Here is a 20491-nt window from a genome sequence, read left to right on the forward strand (position 1 = left end):
ATTTCATTATTTTCTTTGAGAAGAGCTAACCACTTCTGGGGATGTGTACTTGAACTTCTCTGCTCAGCTCATGGAAACGAGTGTTCATTTGTTCCAATGAACTGTGTCCTATGTTAATGTGCTGTCCAAATACAGCACTTTCTTTTGATATTCTTGATATTATCATAGTAAGTACACACTGTTACTGAGATTTAAGCATGCCTAAAAGGAGAGGAAATAAGAGAAATGCAGTTTGGTAAATGGCTGCAAATTCATTTTTATTAGAGTTTTGTTTTGACAAGAATTACCAATTAATGAGATTTCAGAAAATGAAATGTCGGATTCATAACATGAAAAATGTTTGCGAAACACTTGTGTCTTCCATAAAATACTGTTTTGCTTTACTTGAATGTTTGTATCTCTTTATTGAATTCTTGACTTTAGACTTCTTTTACCACTAAAATGTTTGAAACCTGAGTTTGTTATACCATAAGAGAATGGTCAAATCTCTCTCTCCTTAGGTGTGCTAGGAAAATGTTGGCTACTAAAGGCAAGCAAGATAATCTCTTTGAAAGTCCATCAAAATCACCTTTAATTTCAGAGAGCTACAAGATGTCTTAATGTGCATGTTTCTCTACTAGAAATACACGTTTTTCGTTTGTAAAAGATGACCTGTGTCTGTCTTCTCTCTTTATATTGTAAGGGGTTTGCCTTTTTCATTTTCATATTCTCAGTGTCTGATACACAGAAAGAAGGGATACATGTTTACTGAATTTGTGAGCTTGAAGGTTATGTGGCAAGCAAGACACTCTTATTATAAGCTACCTAGCAGCATTTTTTGAGACATGAACACTAACTTTGCACCTGGTCGGGGAAGCCTGGGCTGAGCACCTTAAGCACTGCTAGGTTGCCAGGCCAGGTGCTAATCCAAAAAGAAAGCAAAGGCCAAGTATACATAGTTTCCAGAGCCAAGATCAACAAATACAGAGAGGTCGTCTCCAAACAGACCTAAGTTCAAATGTGTAATGTGTTGAAAAGTCAAACAGATCCATGAAAGAGTGTGTAATGGGAAAAATCTCCAAAGTCAGGGAACTGAACAAGTACGTTATGGTCGGTTTATCATATAGACCTGTATACTTGGAGGGAGGTTTAGGTATTTAAGACTACAGAAAGCAAAAGGACTATATTCACTTTCATGGATTATTTTATTGTGACAACTTTATTTAGACAGGGCTCCAGAGGATATATCAATGGTACTTTCATATTGGGTAACTGAAGAGAGTTTACTAAAGGGACTGTCTTTAAAAGAAGGATCAGGGTTGAGGGAAAGCAGTATTAGTATTGAAGTACCCTGGAGTTAATAACAGAGGAGTGCTGTTACCACCAGCCTCAGGCCTGAAGAATGAAGGGAGGGAGCTGCCAGGACCTCTAAGAAAGCTTTCTGGTGAGGGCTGTCCAGTGTGCTGTAGCTTGGGAGGGAGTCAGGGTAATATGAATCTTGACATCCTTATTGCACCTGGTCAGAAGCCAGAGGGCAAGGGAGTCAGTCTACACAGTCTGCCTTCCCAGCACAGAGCAAGCTGGAGACAGACAAATGGATCTGGAGGGGCAAATAGAAAACGTCCAGCATAAGAACTTCACGATTTTCATTTTGAGCCAGTGAGGAGAGGGGAAGTGAAATAAAGCAAAAAATTCATTCAGTGAATGTTCCATAAATGTTCATGTAGTGACTTCTGTGTGTTGTGTAAGCTTGCGGATGCTTGGGGGCACAAGAGTGAACAAAACAGACCAAGTTCCCTGCCTTTGTGGACCTTATGTGCCAGTGTAAGGAGAGGCAGGCAATAAATAATAAATATAACAACTGAATTTTCCAGTATGTTAGGTTATAGTCTATGGACAAAAAAGAAAAAGAGCAAGAGAGGGGAACTGGGAATGTGAAAATGGACAGGCAATTTTCAGTATAAAATTGGGCACTCAGGGAGGGGCTCATTGAGGTGATGGTTGACCAGAGACTTGAAAGAAATGAGGAGTGAGCCTTGCATTACCTGGGGAAAGAGTTTCGGAGACAGGTAAAGGCCAGCACAGAGGCCCTGGCAGTATGCCTGGTGTGTTTGCGGAACAGTGAGGAGGTCAGCCTAAGAAAAGTGAGCAAAAGGGAGGTGGGGGGAATGAGGTCTGAGATGTAAAGGGCATCTCATCTTATGGGGCCGTGCAGGCCACTCTAGAGACCTCAGCTTTTACATGAACGGATGAATGCCAGGGTGGCATTATGGGCAGGTGATCTGACATTTTGTTTTATTCTTACGGTTTTGGCCGCCATTTTGTGAGTGGATTGCAGGGGGCAAGAATAGAAGCAGGGCAGGTTGCCATCTTCAGGCAGGAGATGGTGCAGGCCACACAGGAGAAAGTGAGACATGCTCAGATTCCAGACAGATTCTGAAGGTAGAGTCAGGATTTTCCCATATAGGTGATGTAGACTTAGAAGTGACAGATCCACGGCCATTACTTCTGTACTAAAGATCTGCAGGGATGGGGCAAGCAGGCTGCAGGTGTAGCTGAATTTAGGAGAATGGAATTGTTAAGAAGAACTGAAGGCCCAGCTAGGTATCAATTAGGAGTAGGTAAAAAACAGACAAAAAACAGGGCATTGTGTGTGAGCGTGAGCTGATTTTCCAGGAGAGACAGAGAATCTGTGGTGATGTGGGGCCCTCTAGTGGCCAAGCATATTATTAATCTCCGGGGAATTCTCTCCCTATCTCAAAAGCACACTCTTGAGAATAGTTGTGTGGGTTGTAGTTTTCTTTTGAAACAAGTAAGAATAAATCATGCAGCTATTCCTTTTATACTCACAGTGAGAGGAAAACGTTATCACACTCAGTACTGGAAGGCTAGAACTATAAACTAGTTTAGCAAATGGTTGATAGTTACCTGGACTACTTTGAGGTTGTCAGTGTGCCTAGTCCTCCTGGTCTAGGTTAGAGGCTTGGAAGTGATACATCCTGGGAAGCAGGAGTCAGTTGAGCTGGGATGGGCACTTATGGGCATGAGGAGTGTGAGGACGGAGAGCAAAGTGAAGGTGGGAGACAAGGAGGTTGTTAGGAGAAATGTCAGTGGTTTGTCACAAAAGGTACCGTACTTATCTCTCCTTAGGTCAAACGCTAGGGACCATAGACTGATTTCTCACCAGTCCATTCTCCCACGCTGTTCCATTGCCAAAGCCAGAATTCTGGGCTGGGTCTGTGTCTACGTCAGGATGGGCAACAAGCCTGTGATTCATTCCCCCCAAATATCTCTTGATTTGTCCCCCTTTTCTCCCCTCCTGTTGGGGCTGCCTTAGCTCAGACCATTGTCTACTTATTTGGATTATATCAAGCCTCTTAACTATTCTTCCGGCCTTTTATCACTGAACCTCTCCAATTGTATACCCCATTATTTTCTACTTAAAATTATTCACAGGGTCTCCCATTTCCGTCAGGATGAAATCCTGATTTCATGGTATGTGACACCTGTGACAGGTGACAAGCTGGCCTGCCTTCTACCTCTCTTGCTCCCTTTTGCTTTCATCCATACTGCAGTCACACTCAACATGGAGCTTGTCCCACCACTGTGCACCTTTGCAAAGCTGCCCACCTGCCTTTTTGGATCATTGCTTCCACACCTCTACTCAGCTCTCAAAGTCTTTTCTCTTCAAGTCTGTTCAAGTGTCATTTTCCATAAGCCTTTCCTGGACCTCTTAGTCCTCTGTCGTGCGACTTCAGTGTTCTCATAGCCCTCGATGCAGACCTCTTAGCACATCTCTCCCTCTGTTGTCATTATAGTTTTACATGTTTATCCCTTAATATCTCAGAGACCCCATGGCCCAAGACCTGGGATACTAGCCCTGGCGGGAAGGTGCGGAGGGTCGGTAAGAACTTAGTAAAGGACGTGGGATAAGTGAACCATGTAGGTGACCAAGGTTCCAGAGAGGAGAGGCCCTCAGAGCACGCTGGGAATTAGGAGGGAGAGATCATAAAAGAAGGCTTCTATTTCTGGGAGGTGTTCTGGGAGGCTTTATCAGTGTATTTCTGTCTTTTAAAAAATTCCTTATCATAGGATTATATAAGTAACACAGGAAAATAATAATATCACAGGTGTGAAGTTTGAAGGATCTTTACAGGCTGCAGACCCATGTAACCAGCCCCCAGATTCTTTCAGTGGAACATGACCAGTACCCCAGAAAGCCCCCCTCATGCTCTTTCGAGTCCTTGTTCTTTTTTCCTACCACTGAACTTGAGCATTATCTTCACTTCTGATCGTATCCATTAGTCTTGTGTGACTTTGAACTTCATACAGAAGGATTAGTTCAGTAAGTACTCTCCTGTGGTTCTTTGGCTCACATTTTCCCTGTGAGAGCCCTCCATTGTTGTAGGGGTTGTGGCTGATTCCTTCTCACTGCTTAGTTTGTCTGCTCTGCTGTGGAGTAGTACTGGGGAGGCTCCATGTTTGACCAGGATAGTGCGACCAAGTATCCTTGTCTCCTGGGGAACATACTTATGCATTCCTGTTGGATGTAGACCGAGGAGGAGAATTACTGACAAGGTTTGTCCATATGTTCAGCATCTATAGATACTGCTGTTAATGTTTCGGAAGTGGTTGGATCAGTTGACATTCTTTTCTTCATATGTGAGAGCTCTGGGTGTTCCACATTCTTGCCAGCATTTGGTATTTACTTTTTTTTTTTTTTTTTTAAGATTTTATTTATCTGTGTGTGTGTGTGAGAGAGAGAGAGAGAGAGAGCACACAAGCAGGGGGAGCAACAGGCAGAGGGAGAAGCAGGCCTGCACTCAGCAGGGAGCCCAACATGAGCCGAAATCAGGAGTCAGATGGTTAACCAACTGAGCTGCTTAGGTGCCCCTGTTCTTCTCCCTTTTAAATATGAGAATGCATGTTCATTTTTTTAGGACAGAATGAATTTCTCTGTTTGGAGCCAGTGCAGGGTAAGAAAATGGCATTGCCTTTGCATTTATGTACGCCTTCAGAGCATAGAGCAAGAACCAGTCTGCCTTTCTTCTACCCTGTTACCACTTAGGGGCAGTGGAAAGAGTGAAAGGTGTAGGGCAGACTTGTAGGACTAACGTGGGTTTGAATACCAGCTATGTCACTTACTACCCAAGATATCTATTGGCAGAAATCACTGAAAGGTCTTGAGTTTTAATTTCCTCAGCTGTAAAATAAGAAAAGAATAGCCACCTTGCAAGGCTCTTTGGGTGGTAGGAGACTACAAGAGAACATGGGCTCCCTACCCAGCAGAGAGAATTCCTTTGCATGAATAATACTCCATGTTTTCAGAAGTCAGGGATATTAGTGTTCTATCTGATGTTCCTTTGATTGCAAGTTGCTTGCATTTTTCCTCTAGGGTTGACAACTTTGGGCTGGGCCTTTTGCTTCGATCCAAGCAGATAAAACGCATGGTCTCTTCATACGTGGGAGAAAATGCAGAATTTGAACGACAGTACTTAAGTGGTGAATTAGAAGTAGAGCTGACACCTCAGGTAAGAAAATTTCTGTGCTCCTCTTTTTTAATAGTAACTTAGTTTAAAACTTCCCTATTTCCCTCCAGGAATTTTCTTTTGCAAAAGAGGTAATGCAGAGTGGATGTGATTTTGCCAGGCCAAGGAAATTTGTTTGTAGGTCACACCTATGGATTGCTAGAAGCCCAGTAGCCTCTGCTGCTGTGCACTGAACAAGGGAGGTATTTCTAGTGAACTATATCTAGGGTAAATTTTTAACTTTGGCACTGCGGTGTGCATGGTTCTTGATGAAATGCTTGGGGGTTGTCCCAAGAGTCCTTCCTGTGAATCATACAATTAGAAATTTGTGAGGAATATGTTCTTGCTGAGCATCAGGAAAGTGAAGTCCTTGGAGGGTGAAACTGGCCATGTCATGGAATATGCTGGAATCAGAGCCCAGGTCTCCAGGGAATTGATGGTCCTTACCAAGCAAGCAATTACTACAGTTAAATCTAGCAAGTTTCCATTCATTTCAGAAACTGTGTCTTAACTGGCTAAAGAGTTTGTCATAGAGGAAACTTCTTTCTTTTTTTTTTTTAAGATTTTATTTATTTATTTGAAAGCCAGAGATCACAAGTAGGCAGAGAGGCAGGCAGAGAGAGAGGAGGAAGCAGGCTCCCTGCTGAGCAGAGAGCCTGATGCAGGGCTCGATCCCATGACCCTGAGATCATGACCTGAGCCGAAGGCAGAGGCTCAACCCACTGAGCCACCCAGGTGCCCCTAGAGGAAATTTTTGTAGCCATTTGAGTATAACTAGCCGTTTGGGTAGAACATAGAGGAAACTTTTTAAAAGCCATTTGGGTCTACAGGTTATCTGCATTGGTCTTCTTAATTTGACATCATCTGCCTTCATCTCTGAAATTGAACCCACCACTCTGCTTTATTTTTGTCAACAGAGTTATTGTTACTACTGACTTCACTAAATTGGTGATAATGTGAGATAGCAACATTTAAAAAATTAATGATGGGCTCCAGTATACGTTTGTCCAGAAAGAGCACACAGCAGAGAACGTTTCTACCTGAGGCTTCACAGCATTATTCACATCACAGCCGATCATCCTGCAGTGCTGGCTGTTGTGTTTGTTTTTTTTTTTTTTTTTTTTGTTTTTTTTTTTTTTTTTTTTTTTTAAAGATTTTATTTATTTATTTGAGAGAGAGACAGTGAGAGAGAACATGAGCGAGGAGAAGGTCAGAGGGAGAAACAGACTCCCCGTGGAGCTGGGAGCCCGATGTGGGACTCGATCCCGGGACTCCAGGATCATGACCTGAGCCGAAGGCAGTCGTCCAACCAACTGAGCCACCCAGGCGTCCCTGTTGTGTTTGTTTTAAGCCTTGCACTGTGCCTGGTCTTTATCCTTTTTTTATTGAAAGTTTCTTGAAAATAATGAAAGGTATCCTGTTTTAGTCTGCTTGCAAGGCTTTTAAAAAATACCACAAAATCGGTGGCTTGGACAAGAGGAAGTGATTTCTTATTGTTCTGGCAACTGGGAAGTACAAAGTCAAGTACAAGCTGATGTGATTCTTGGTAGAGAGGAGGCGGGGGAGGGAGAGAGCAAGAGCAAGTAAGGACTCTGGGGTCTCTTACTGTAAGGACACTAATCTACTGGATCAGGGCCCTACCTTAGGACCTCATTGAGCCTCAGTGACTTCCATAAAAGCCCTGACTCTAAATACAGTCATGTTGGGGGTAAGGGCTTCACCACGTGATTGTGATGGGGACACAGTTCAGTCCATTGCATATATTTTTCCTCTTCACATTATAGGTTGAGATACCTTTCCCTTGGGTTGTGGAGACCTTGAAAATAACCCGTCAATTACTTCTGTTCTTTTGTCAGAGGGCGTATACATGGGAATTCCTTAGTATTTCTTTTATGTTCCTTCTTTAAACTGAAAGAGATCAGTGTCTCTCTCCCCAGATTAGTGGCAGATAAATAAACATTGGCTCTGGCAACGTGTTTTGTAGCCTGTAAGCCAGAGAAGTGTTGATGAAGTGGTAGGGATTAGGACTCCTTTGGGGTTTGGATGTAGGGGGTTGGTTGTACCTGCAGAGAACCTTTCTGTAGAAATTGTCCACTTTTAGGTCCTTGCCCATGTAGATAGAGAGCAGGAATAAAGTATTCAGGGAGGGTAGACATAAATATTTTATAGTCGGGAGTGTTGTTATGGTTGATTTGCTGATTTAATCTGTGACTGTTATTAACCTAAAATACAATACAAAACGGAGTTATCTCTGTCTGTTAGATAGAACAGAGAAACTGTTAACTGGAAGACTGCCAGTTATGCCTCAGGTCCTGCTACCCCAGATTATCCACCTACTTCAGATGCTCCGCATCTGACGTCCCAACTTTCAGTCCCTTCTTTGAGTTTAGTACTTAAAGGACCCAGTTAAAGTAGAAAATTTTTTCAGGTTGAGATAATTTCAACATAATATTATTAAGACCTAAACCAGTTCTTACTACTGATTGACCAGTTATGTAGTATGAATATGACATAGCTAGACTGTAACAGTGGGTTTCAGGGTTAGAGTGGGTGATTAGAGATATTTAGGGCTGGAGTTATTCCGCTGTGGGAGAAGTAGTTGGGGGTAGGAGGGAGCTAGGGAAATCAGGTCTGAACCGCTGGTACCTAGGAAGGGAATAAAGATGATCAAAAGAAGATCCCAAGAAACTTTGCATACTGTTGTTTCTACTCTGAGATAAAATTTGAAGTATTCTTAGCTTTTAAAAACCAAATTACCTGTATGTTGTACTCTTTGCGTAACTTTTGATTTTTCTTTAGATAATGTAGTTGATAAAATGCTTGTAAGAATATTTTATTTTATTTTATTTTTTTAAAGATTTTATTTATTTTATTTGACAGGCAGAGATCACAAGCAGGCAGAGGTAGGCAGAGAGAGGGGAAGGGAAGCAGGCTCCCTCCTGAGCAGAGAGCCTGATGTGGGGCTCGATCCCAGGACCCTGGGATCACAACCTGAGCTGAAGGCAGAGGCCTTAACCCACTGAGCCACCCAGGCGCCCCTTATAAGAATATTTTAGAATAACTCTTAAGTAAATAAATATATTATTATTATCTTAATAATGGCATTGTTATGCATCATAAGCTTCAGGCTATACCTGCATAGGGCACACAGTAAAACACAAAATTTACATATGTGTTTTTAAATATATATAGTGATATATATCAGATTTGAAAATTGATTTTAAAATTTTACAAATAAACTGATAGAGAATATGATGCCAAGAGAGCAGTGGGAGACCAGAAAGCTGAGAGCACAGTGATACAAAGAAGCAGTTGCATTTGAATGTGGAGTAAGAATTGAGAGATTGTTGTCTGGAGGGACAATAGTTGTTTCCAGTTAATCCAGCATACAGTGGGAGCGAAATACACCGATAACACAGTGCTAGGTACTGTTTAGAAAGATAAACCTCTAGAGAAAGGAACCGTGTCTGTTAAGTGTTTCTGTATCCACACACAGAAGTGTGCTTGATGAACCTCTTATGGTGTGTTGGTTGCTCACTTGTAGGGCACGCTTGCAGAGCGGATTCGTGCAGGTGGGGCTGGAGTTCCCGCATTTTACACCAGCACCGGCTACGGGACCCTGGTGCAACAAGGAGGGGCACCGATCAAATACAACAAGGATGGCAGCATTGCCATTGCCAGTAAGCCGAGAGAGGTAAGACGTGGCCCTTCACCCAGGTGACACTGGAATACCCCCTTTTTAAGCTTAGGATTCCAGGTGGACTCAGTGGGTAGATAAGATAAAATCTGCTGTGTGTGAGAAGAGACACTTTCTCCATTTATGTGTGTTTGGCACGTAAAATTTCTAGCTAAAGCTGAGCATCTGCCAATAATTAAAAATCACATAGAGAAACCAGAATAAGTAAATGAGAAGAAAAGAAACTATGTATGTGTGAGTCAAGATTAGTTTTATGGTGAGTTTTAACAAATGTAGGAACATTTATAACTTCTGATCATGTTCATGTGGAAAAGACAGTGGGTGTATGATATATATTGTATTAAACTTTTCATTCTCAAGCCCCTTCTAGATGTGGGTGAAGAAGAAAAAAAAAAAAAAAGCCAAGGACATCACAGGTTTGTTTGTCTACAGTTCTGAAAAGCAGGGGACAGTTGTAATTACAGAGTAAAATAGAGCATTCATCCTGTCTCCTTTATCCTTCATTTTGTATACTGGACATACTTGAGCTGACTGAATAATTTAGTTTTATTTAAAGTGCTGGATAGAATGGAGTGCCTTTATACTGAGTAACTTCACTCACATATTAGAGAAGAATATGACTCGATATACAGGTATTTGAGATACTTAGATTTGAGCCAGTTGTAATAATTACACATGCCAGTATTCCATTACTGTGTTTTTAGTCCTTCTCCCTTCCCCCGGCCATGTGGTTCAAGAGCATTAGTTCAGGCTGCAGAAATGCTGAGCTTAGCTCTAAGGAAATGACAGCTTAGTAAATCAAGGGATCTCTTACCACTTGCTTTTTGTGGTTTTTATTTTTTTTATTTTTTATTTTTTATTTTTTATTTTTATTTTTTAATTTTTTTTGCTTATAGTGATGTTAGTTCTGAACCTCCATGTTTTGAGAAAAGATAAAAGGTCATTGAACATGCCCCTTGCTGTTCAGTGTTTGTCTCTAGCAGCGTCCTCCATCTGGAGCTTTGCCTTTCTGTTTAGAATGACCTATATTGACTCAAAGCTTTGATTAACATTTTTTTATATTCTATCTTTTTTCTTTCTTTACTGCCTAATTAGGTTTAAAAAGTTTTCGACAAAGTAAGACAGGGGCCTAATTTTTAAGATGGATCTTAGTAATTAGATAATGATGCCCAAAACAAGTAGGTTAATACTTCAAGAGTTTGCTAGAAGTTAGAGCATTAACTTGCCCTGGGAAAACCTAGGATAGACTGGAGTCTGTCCTGAAGGCCTGGGTTCATTTTTGCCTGGAGTCAGGTGCACAAATCTAGTAGTTCTTTACTTTTGTCTGAATTACCTAGGAATGTGACAAAATAATTTCTTGAAATGATTCTTGTTGGCTCTTTACGTTCCCTACTTATGGTGGGAAGAGGAGGTGAGTAAATTTCTTAATTCAGGGGTATTTGCCAGGCACTGGCCCAAGCATGGTAAAAAAGAGGATGATCTAGAACAGGTCCCCGACTAATGGAGGAACTGACGCGGACTGAATTAATAGACACATAATGTCAATAATGAAAGTGCTGTGAAGAAAAATCGAGGAGGGTGTAAGGGCAGGGAGAATGGTCACTGGCCAGGGAAGGTGTTCCAGACTGGGTCACGGGAAACCTCTCTGAGGAAGTGACAGTTGGTAGACATCACAATAAAACAGGAGAATGAGTGGGCAAAGATTGGGTTGTGCTCTGGTCAGAAGGAAGAGGAAGGACATGATCCTTAGGGAGGCTGGCCCTGTTTGTGGAACAGCAGGGCAGTGAGACTGGAACAGAGGAAATGAGGCAGAGAACAGTACGATGGGAGGCGGAAGGGAGGTGTGAACCAGATCACATGAGTCTGGGTTTTACTGAGCGGTGAGAGGACAGCAGAGAGTTCAGAGGTCGGAGGGTGATGTGGTCTGAGTTGCATTTTGGAAGGATCACTGTGGCTGCCTGGTAGAGAGTTTTTTGGTATTCGAAGAACAGAAGCAGTGAGCAAGTGAGGTGGTTAACAGTAGAGCTTGTGGGAGGTGGTTGGAATCAGGACATGTGTTGATCGCAGAGCGAGCAGGATTTACCAGTGGATTGCCTGCGGCGTGTGAGGAACGGCCAGAATCAAGCATACTGCTTACTGAGATGGGCAAAGTATGGGGGTAATCAAAGAGCCTTGTCAGGGACTGTGTGCATTTGAGACATCCTTTAGGCTCCAGCGGAAGTTGCTCAGTCGTTTCCAGCTTGGGGAGCGTTTAGACCTGGGATAGGAGCCTTGGGAGTCTTCATCGTGTAGTATTGAAATCTGTGGGGCTAGCTGAGTGCCTAGGGCTGGAGTATAGGTAGTAAATACTTCTTTTGTATTTAAAGGGTGGGGAGAGGAAAAGGAGCAGTGAAGAATGGGAAAGTGTCTAGTAAAGGGTAGAGAAAACCAGGGGAGTTTGATAACTTAAAAGACAAGGGCAGTTTTACAAAGGAGGGAGTGATCAGTTAACAGGACAGGGCTTTGAGCATTGGGTTTAGAAACTTGGAGGTCATTGGTGACCTTAAAGAATGATTCTTCTGGAAGAGAGGATTTTTCTGGAAAGGTGGGAATTTGATTGGAGTGGACTCAAGAAAGGGATGAAAAAAGAGAAAGTGGTAACTGGGAAACACACAGCTCTTAACAGTGAGTGCAATAGCTAGTATGGCAAAACCAGTCTCTTCCCTGTTTTAAAATTTTAGAATGGCTAACATCTGCAGCTGCGGGTTTGTAGATCCATCAGGAAATGGTATAATTGGAATAGGGGAAAAAAAGTCAATTTTTTCACATTGCCTTGGACTAGCATATATTTAGATCTGTATATAATTTTCTAGATCTGTATGCAACATAACTCCTCTGTCATCCTTGGTGTTTTCCGTAATGACTTTGAAATGCATGAAACTCTAAAAAGCTGTGTATTGATGTGCAGTTTATGAATATCTTTCATATGATTTGTCTAAGTTTCACTTTAGTGAGATCTTCGTTTTTCAGGAATCTTCTGGATTCATTAATAGTCTCTAGCAGGAACATGGGATAAGGTCTTTAAGGAAGCTGTTCTTTAAGAAAGGATTTCTGCTTTAAACCATGGTTAAAGTAAGATAAATAGTGCAAACTTTGTCCCGCAGCTTTCTGTACTATGCGTGCGCTTTGTCCACTAGAGGGTGGTGTGGGAACGAGAATGGAGTTCTGCCTTCCTGTGTGGGAGGGAGCACGGCGCACAGACTCTCTTCTTTGTTTCAATTCCCAGAGCTTAATGCCCAGGCAGAAAAAAGGAACAAAATGCCACGACCTGGTTTTACTTTATGCTTCTTCTCCCCTCTCCCCACTCCATCTGTAGTAGAATTGAAAGACAATACATGTAAAAAATCAATACCATTCCGTTAGACGAGTGATGACGGAGAGAAGGTATAACAGAAGAACACAGAATACTCATAGTGACATCAAAAACCAATGAAATACCTATGAATAAGCCTAAAAAACATATACAAAGCTTTTTTAGGGGGGAAATTAAAAGCAATTCAAAGAGGTAAAAGAAGACTTTAGAAAATGTAGGCAGATATTATGCTCCCAGGTGGAAAGCTATGGCATGTCAGTTCTCCAGTTTCATCTGCAAATTCCAGGTATTCCAATTAAAATTTCAACAGACAGTTATAAATAGGAGAGATGAATGGATTTTTATAACTCTTATGTGCAAAATACATTGCCCATTTTACTCAGCTTATATAGTTTTGTCCCTCCTGCCCCAGGGGGAGGGAAAGATGGGCTATTTTCTATATTATATATACTTAATATATATAGTAATATATATAATATATGAATGATAGCAAATAATAAAAATATGTAAATGATGTATAATATATAAATATATAAATATATAAATAATAACAAATAATAAAAATATATAAATAATAACAAATAATAAAAAGAGTGCTGACGTATAGCCCATGCCTTAAACATACGGATCTTTCAGTTCCTCAGGTTTACCAAGCTCACTTGCTACTGAGTCTTCACACACGCTGTTCCTCGGTTCCCCCTCCACCACTTTGACTAAATCCTAGTTGCCTCCCACTACTCACCTTCGAAGTCTCTGTTTATATTGTTCTCTCTTGGAGAAAACTTCCCTGACCAGGCTCGTATCCGTATTCTCTGCTTCTGTTAGAGCACACACCTGACAATGCCCTCTTTGTCTCCTGCAGGTGAGAGAGTTTAACGGTCAGCATTTTATTTTGGAGGAAGCAATTACAGGAGATTTTGCTTTGGTGAAAGCGTGGAAGGCAGACCAAGCAGGAAACGTGATTTTCAGGTAGTATGATGGTTTAAAAAAAAAAAAAAAATTAACAAATGCATGCCAGGAACTTTACATTTCCTAAATTATGATTAGAAAACAGTTATCTTGATGTGTTTGCTGTTTAAAAATTCACGTGAAAAGTAGCTTACAATCAAGCCCACAGGTCAGTGTGTGCATGATGTGGTGTACTTGGGGGAGTCTGTTCTGATTGGATGGTGCCCACATTGCACTGCTTGGTAGCTATTTTGAATCAATTTACCCTTGTGTATAGTCACGTACAAACTATTTTTTTCCATGTGTATTTTAGTTGCCAGGACAAGTTACAGGGTTGAGACATACTTAGCAAATGTGAGAAAAAGCACACAATTGCATTTAATTTTTTATATTGTTATTAATATGCATTACCTAAAATGTCTAAATTTTTTTGATATTCCGGAAAGATGTTGCTAACAACCATTTAGGTCTGTTCTTTTCCAGTCCTGTTGGTGTCTACTAGGAAATACTTAAGTAGGTTTTATCTGAAAAGTTGATTAATCTTGATGGTGCTAAACTTTCATTCTGTTACTTGGATAGCCACAGATATTAAGCCATAGGCTTAATGGATTTCAAAGTCTTTTGATTACCCTGAGCATACTAAATACCAAGTATTTAGTATGTTGGATTTATACATTATATGGTTGTTTTGAAAATTGTACCATCTTTGAATATACATGTACAAGTCTTGAAGACTTTGCCTGTTAGCTTACAGAAATAGTTTTCTTTCTTATAATATGGTCGTTTACTGTTAGTAATAATTTTTATCTTTACTGAATCCACCTCTGGTGAGATCACAGTTAAATTCTCAGTGACTATTCTCATGTTTTTGTTCATTTCTGAAGCTCTTATATGATATTAATGCTGTATTTGATTTTTTTTAATTCAACCAGGTTTTGATTACAACTGATCTTGGCAGTTACACATTTTGCATCATGCCTGCCTTACTTGACACCTTGGTGTAATGTTTGCAAAGTTTAGTTGCATTTTATTTTATTTTTTTAAATATTTTATTTATTTATTTGACAGAACGAGAGATCATAAGTAGGCAGAGATTCAGGCCGAGAAAGAGGGGGAAGCAGGCTCCCCACTGAGCAGAGAGCCCAGTGCTGGGCTAAATCCTAAGACCCTGAGACCATGACCTTAACCCACTGAGGTTTAACCCACTGAGCCACCCAGGCGCCCTAGTTCAGTTGCATTTTTTAAAAAGATGAATGAAATTGTATAGAAGCAAATGGAAATGAATTATCTAAACTATTTCCATGAGTTTATCATGTGTTTGGTTGCCTGGCTCTGTTATCTGAAGACTGAATTGACTGAGCCTGTGGTTACTGATAGGAGATGAGACTGCTCTTCAGCAATGGTCAAGTGACTCAGATTCTTAAGATTCTGATTTCTAGGGTGACCTTCACTGTTAATGGAACAATTGGTAAAAGGTCTTTCTAGGCCATTGTTTGGGCAGCCCTGCACACCTTTGCCTCTGGCCACACTGCCAGAGCTTTAGATGCTGGACATGCTGGATGAATCCAGCTTAGCAACCTGTGACAGTACCCAAGGACTTCTGTCTCAGGGACACACCTGTCTTTATATTTATCCTTGAATCTAAGTGAGATAAACATTGGTGGCCTAAAAACACTGGTAAAAGAGAGATATAATTCATTTCCCTTTATCAAATAAGCATTTTTTTTTATCAGCTTACACTCTCAGAAACAAACAAAAAAAAACATTAAAATTTTTATGGATGGCAGTGAGTGATGTATTAATTTAAAAACTTGAGTGCAAAATCATCAGCAAAATTGGCACTTTCTGGAAATTTTTACACCTCAGGGTCTAATGTGGGTGTTGTACTTCAAAAAATTTCATTAGAGTGTGGTCCCCCGGAATGATCTTTGTAGATGACTCACACATTACCAATGAATGTTTCATTTTATTTCAGCAATAGGTTTCTCTTTAATAGATATAATTACTATACCTTCCCTCATATAAAGTACTGGGTACTTTTTTAATATTTAACAAGAGCAGGCTTGGTGAAATATATAACTGTAGAAACAAAGTGAGATCCCAGTTAAAAGATTTAGGCAAATTAGTTTTAAATAGAGTAGCTTTATTAATATCTATTTTATCTTTCTGTATGTGATCTATATGTTGAATATGAAAAACAGTCCCTCTTTCCTTCAACTCCATAGAACCTGTGATTGAGTTAAGTGGCCATTGCTTTTATTTATAAAATTATTTTAACACTTATGGAAAATATGATACATTCTTTTAAAAGTTCCATAGATTTTTAGTTTATAGAAATTCTTTTAATCTATAAAGCTAAGAGAAACTCTTCTTATTTTTGGTCTTCTTTTCCCACTTTCCCCAACTCCTAATATAGGAAAAGTGCAAGAAATTTCAATTTGCCAATGTGCAAAGCTGCAGAGACCACAGTGGTAGAGGTAAGAAAAGAGGTTATTTCTGCTTTCCAGAGGTTGCTTTTTAAGCTTGCTGTTATGTATTAGTTCAGAAAATATATAACCGTTCTTTTGTCTTCTGGAGGGCAAACAATGACTCCTTTTAAATTTTGGATATCTAAGGATTCTATTTAAATATGTATTAGTGGAGGGACACAATGAGGTGACTCCATAGGTTAAGCATCTACTTTCAGCTCAAGTCATGATCCCCGGATTATGGATCAAATCCCACATCAGGCTCCCTGCTCAGTGGGGAACCTGCTTCTCCTCCTACCCTGCTGCTCACTCTCTCTCTGTCTCTCTGGCAGATAAATAAATAAAATCTTAAAGAAATATTTGTGATAATTGAAATTTTACTGTAACATTGGCTTTCTGCTTGGGTAGGGGCTCACTGGAATGTTCTCTTTGGGATCAAGCCATGAGACTGGTTAGCTTATAACAGTCCTTTAGTACTTGAATAAAATAGGACTCCTTGGGTAAAATTATAAGATGAATTTTTATATATAGAATCCCAGAAGAATAGTTGAATTGTATCATTATCTTACTGTGTTTGATACTATTAATTCTTTAAGGAAGAAGGAGTGTAGTACAAGTAATTGCTTTGATTTGGTTCTGTTTGGAGCATTTGAATTAAGGAACTAAGTGGCTCTTCTTTGGACATCTCATGGTGTGGGAGATACTTCACTAATTCTAGAGCCTTTCTAGGGCTGCAGCTCTGGGACAAAAATAGGTGGCTTGCTACCCAAACATGCCATTTTGTTTATATGTATTTGAACCTGAAAGGAGACTTCAAAATGATTCTTAACTTGAGGCTTTGAGAATCACCCTGGAACCAAATTTTCATGGAAGTTTGAGATAGCTTGTCTTTGGGAGAGCTTTATAGGAACCTGTTATGGGATCTGGAAATGAGAATATATGTTTGAGGTTTTTCTCATGATGGTAGTGTTACTGTATGTGGCATCTGACACCTTGCATACTTTTTGGCCAAGGTAGTATCTCATAGGGGCAGCATAGTGGTATTTTTGAAAAATCAAATGTTAGAATTCTATTCCTCTCTTGAATAGTGAAGTATGTTATTTTTAAAGTTCTGGAGGATGTGGTACTTCCAAACCAGGCATGGTGGTTTCTTCTGAATTGGCTTTTGTGTATTTTCTGCATTCAAAATGGACAATGTGGTTTACTCTCACTGTGTAATTTATTTTTTTTAATTTATTAAATCATCTTAATGACCTGTCCATGGCACATCTACACACTACCCCTGAAAAAAAGCCTATAACCTAGCTTAAAATAATTGGTAGTTTAACCATGTTGATTTTACGTGCTTCTGTAACTCTTCCTGGAACTAACATTCCTTCTCTGAATACCAAGGGCATTATGCATGTTCCTGGCTGAAGTTCTTTTTTTCTTCTTCTTTTATAATCTGGTTCTTTTCAGCCAATCTTATTTCTTCTAAGAACAGAAAATGACCCTCTAGTGTCTGAGAATCACTGTAGATAACTAGAAAAGGGAGGAGTTGTTTTTTGTTTTGTTCTTTTGTTTTTGTTTTGCATAAGAGATGGGGAGGTCACTTCCCTTAACGGAGCCTGTAAATATGGTAAAGGCTAGCCCCCTCCTTCTCTGAGAACAGACATTGCTATCTGTGGCTGTACTCTTTTCTGCTAAACATAGACTCACTGTGGGATCCTTTTCAATACAGTGTTTCCCTTAGCTACTCCCAATTGACTATATCTGCAATGTCCAGCATGGTGGCCACTAGCACATGTGATGTTTAAAAATTAAATTAATTAAAATTAAGATAAAATTCATTTTCTCTTCAGTAGCTGCATAGGGCTAGTGACTACTGTCAATGATAGTGTCAACACATAGAACATCATCACTGTGAAAATTTGATTGGACAGAGCTTAGTTTTGATGATCAAGAGGAAATCTAATTTGTCACTCTATCTTAGGAATCTAAGCAAAACAGCTTTTAGGTAATGGATTATCCTAAGCTCCATGGTAGAAGAGGTCTATATGCTCATAACTTGAGTTATAAAAACTGTGTTCTCAAAAAAGGAAAATCATTTGGAATTGGGGATGGGAGTATTTTCTGATATGACGAGTCCATTTTGACTGTGACTTTTGTATTATTCTGATACTGGTGAGTACTCTGGACCTCCAGCTCCTCCTGTTTGCTGTGTTCTGTGCACTGTGTTACCTGCCTGGACCTCCTGGATTCTCTAATTCTCTTCTGTTCTGTCCTGCTTTATTTGATGCTGATCTTAGTGGGATGGATGATTGTGAGCTGGTTTCTTCAGTGTGGTATCAAACAGGAATCTTCAGAGATCATCAATTACCCACATTTTTTCCTGCCTTCTAGTTATTAACAATAATAATAGCTACTGTTAATCAAGTATTTATTATGTGTTAGTCACTGCTATATTCTTTATGTACATTATTGTTGTTGTAATCCTCATAATAATCTTATAAGGTAGGAACCAGTATTATCCTTATTTTACAGAAAAGAAATTTAATGTACAGAAAGGGTTAAATATGTGACCTGATGTCACACAGTTAACACAGCTAGGTAGACCCAGAATTACAGAGAGATTGATTCTAGGTATCTTCTCTTTTCCATTATTTTATGAAATACACTCAAATCATCATAAATGGGTGATTTTTCAAACTTTTTGAAAGATACTGAATCTCTGGAAGTCATCCATTTCAATGATAACTACTAGAATCAAGCAGAGAGCTCTTTGGCTAATTTATTCCTCTCTCCTATTCTTCCTTGCCAGTCATCCTGATCATGGTCTTCTTCTCCTCCACGACTATGGAGCTGGCTTTGAGAAAAGCGTGTCCTGGGATCAGTAGCTCTCTAGGTCCGTTCAGTCTTCACCTCAGTTCATTCTATCTTGTAGCCTCTGTGAACCTTGCAGAGGTTCACGTATTTCCCTTAAATATGGTGAATGTCTGTTCTAGTATTTTCAGACAGTCAAAAAATATTTTTGAGAACTCTCAGCTCATCTCCTCTCTCTTCTCAAAGAGGAACTAGAGGACTTTTCTGAAGCAGAGCCTAGATTCCAGCCTGTCTTCCGAAGCTCTGGGCTGCTCTGTAGTGCAGCGTCTTTGCAGCCTTTTTGCCCCGTTTACGTCCTGTGATTTGATTTTTAAGGAGGGTAGAACTATAAATGTCAATAATACTAATAATGATAGTTCCCTTAGGCATCCCAAAATTGTTTTTGGCCTTAGAAGCAGAGTGACAAAGGAACATACAATCGTCTCTTGCTTTTTTTTTTCTCTTTCGTTCATCGTTTCTTCTCTAATTAATTTACAGTTAGTGTTTTCTGTCAAGAAGTAAACCAGGATGTTTATATCTTGAATTAAAGGGAGTATCCAGTTTGCTCTCAATATGAGTTATTTCCAGTTTCTCTGAGAGGAATATTCCTCCTTTCCAGAACACGTTTCCCTTTCCAGTCGTATAAAGCTAATAAGGTGACTGAGTGTGTCTGTTTCCCCCTTTAATAAAATCGATAGGAAGATTGCATTCATGTTTCTTAAAGCCTGCAGCCACTTGTGTGCTTCACCTCAAAGTTGTGATCTGGTGAGTGCCCACTGTACCGCCCGCCCTGCCTGCCATCACCCCCTTAAGGAACTGGGTGGCTACTGGGAAAAACAATACAAGTGGGTGCACATGTTGGCACACATGGCAGAAAGATGTTTCTCTTTTCGGCCCAGACAGTGATATTTTTAGACCTCCGTCTCTTTGAGTGGGTGCAGTCGTCTTCCCTGATAAACTTCACAAGTTTAAGTGCAAAACCAGCCAGGGAATGACTCTTGGCATTGCATTCTGTGTGTATAATGAGAAGTGAGGACTGTCCTGTCTTCCTAAGGGAACTCATTTGGGTTGTGGAGGGGTCTTCTTATCCCTCAATTCCCCGTGAGCCCCTCTGCCAGTCTCCCTGGGTGCCTATCCCACCACTTTGGATTTTCCTTGGAAGTGACCTGTTTCTGCATTTTTTAAAAAAGCACCTTATAATAGAAAACCCAGGGGGAGGGGTTGGAGTGCTTCAGTCAGGAGACTGTGGAGCTTTTGTCTCCTGCAAGCAGCCTGGCATGCCTGCTCTGTCAGAAAAGGTCGTCTGACTCAGCCACGGAAGGCTCTAGAGGCTGCCTGAGCCGGAAACAACCCCGCTGGTTTCATCAGGGTTGTGCCGTGGCCGGTGTTAGAGGGCAGCACAGTTTATACCGAGCCTCTTCTCTTTTAGCTGATTTCAGCTTTTAGTTAAAACAGTATATTTATGATCACAACTTGAATAGAATTATTTTTATGTTATTGACATTATGGTATATTTGCATATTTGCATATGAAAGACTTGCTTCGTGCAACTATTGCGTGGGTATAGCCCATGTGGGTTAAGAAGCATAATAACACATTGAACACCTGTGAACCCATCTCAGGTGAGAGTTAGAAGATTGCTCGTATTCCTTCTCATCTGCCTGGGTCTCGTGTAGCC

The 20491-nt window shown here is 40.3% G+C and overlaps 1 protein-coding gene across 2 annotated transcripts in view; it reads left to right on the top strand.

Annotated features, from left to right (window-relative positions):
* Window positions 1–20491, top strand: part of OXCT1 (3-oxoacid CoA-transferase 1) — a 121165-nt gene that overhangs the window by 12794 nt on the left and 87880 nt on the right. For both annotated transcript variants that reach the window (XM_032337500.1, XM_032337499.1), the window contains exons 4-7: window positions 5375–5510; window positions 9052–9201; window positions 13419–13525; window positions 15921–15981. In XM_032337500.1, coding sequence (XP_032193391.1) covers window positions 5375–5510; window positions 9052–9201; window positions 13419–13525; window positions 15921–15981 — 454 coding nt within the window. The remainder of the gene's footprint in view (window positions 1–5374; window positions 5511–9051; window positions 9202–13418; window positions 13526–15920; window positions 15982–20491) is intronic.

This window comes from Mustela erminea, chromosome 3, assembly GCF_009829155.1.
Source record: "Mustela erminea isolate mMusErm1 chromosome 3, mMusErm1.Pri, whole genome shotgun sequence".
Classification (NCBI taxonomy): domain Eukaryota; kingdom Metazoa; phylum Chordata; class Mammalia; order Carnivora; family Mustelidae; genus Mustela; species Mustela erminea.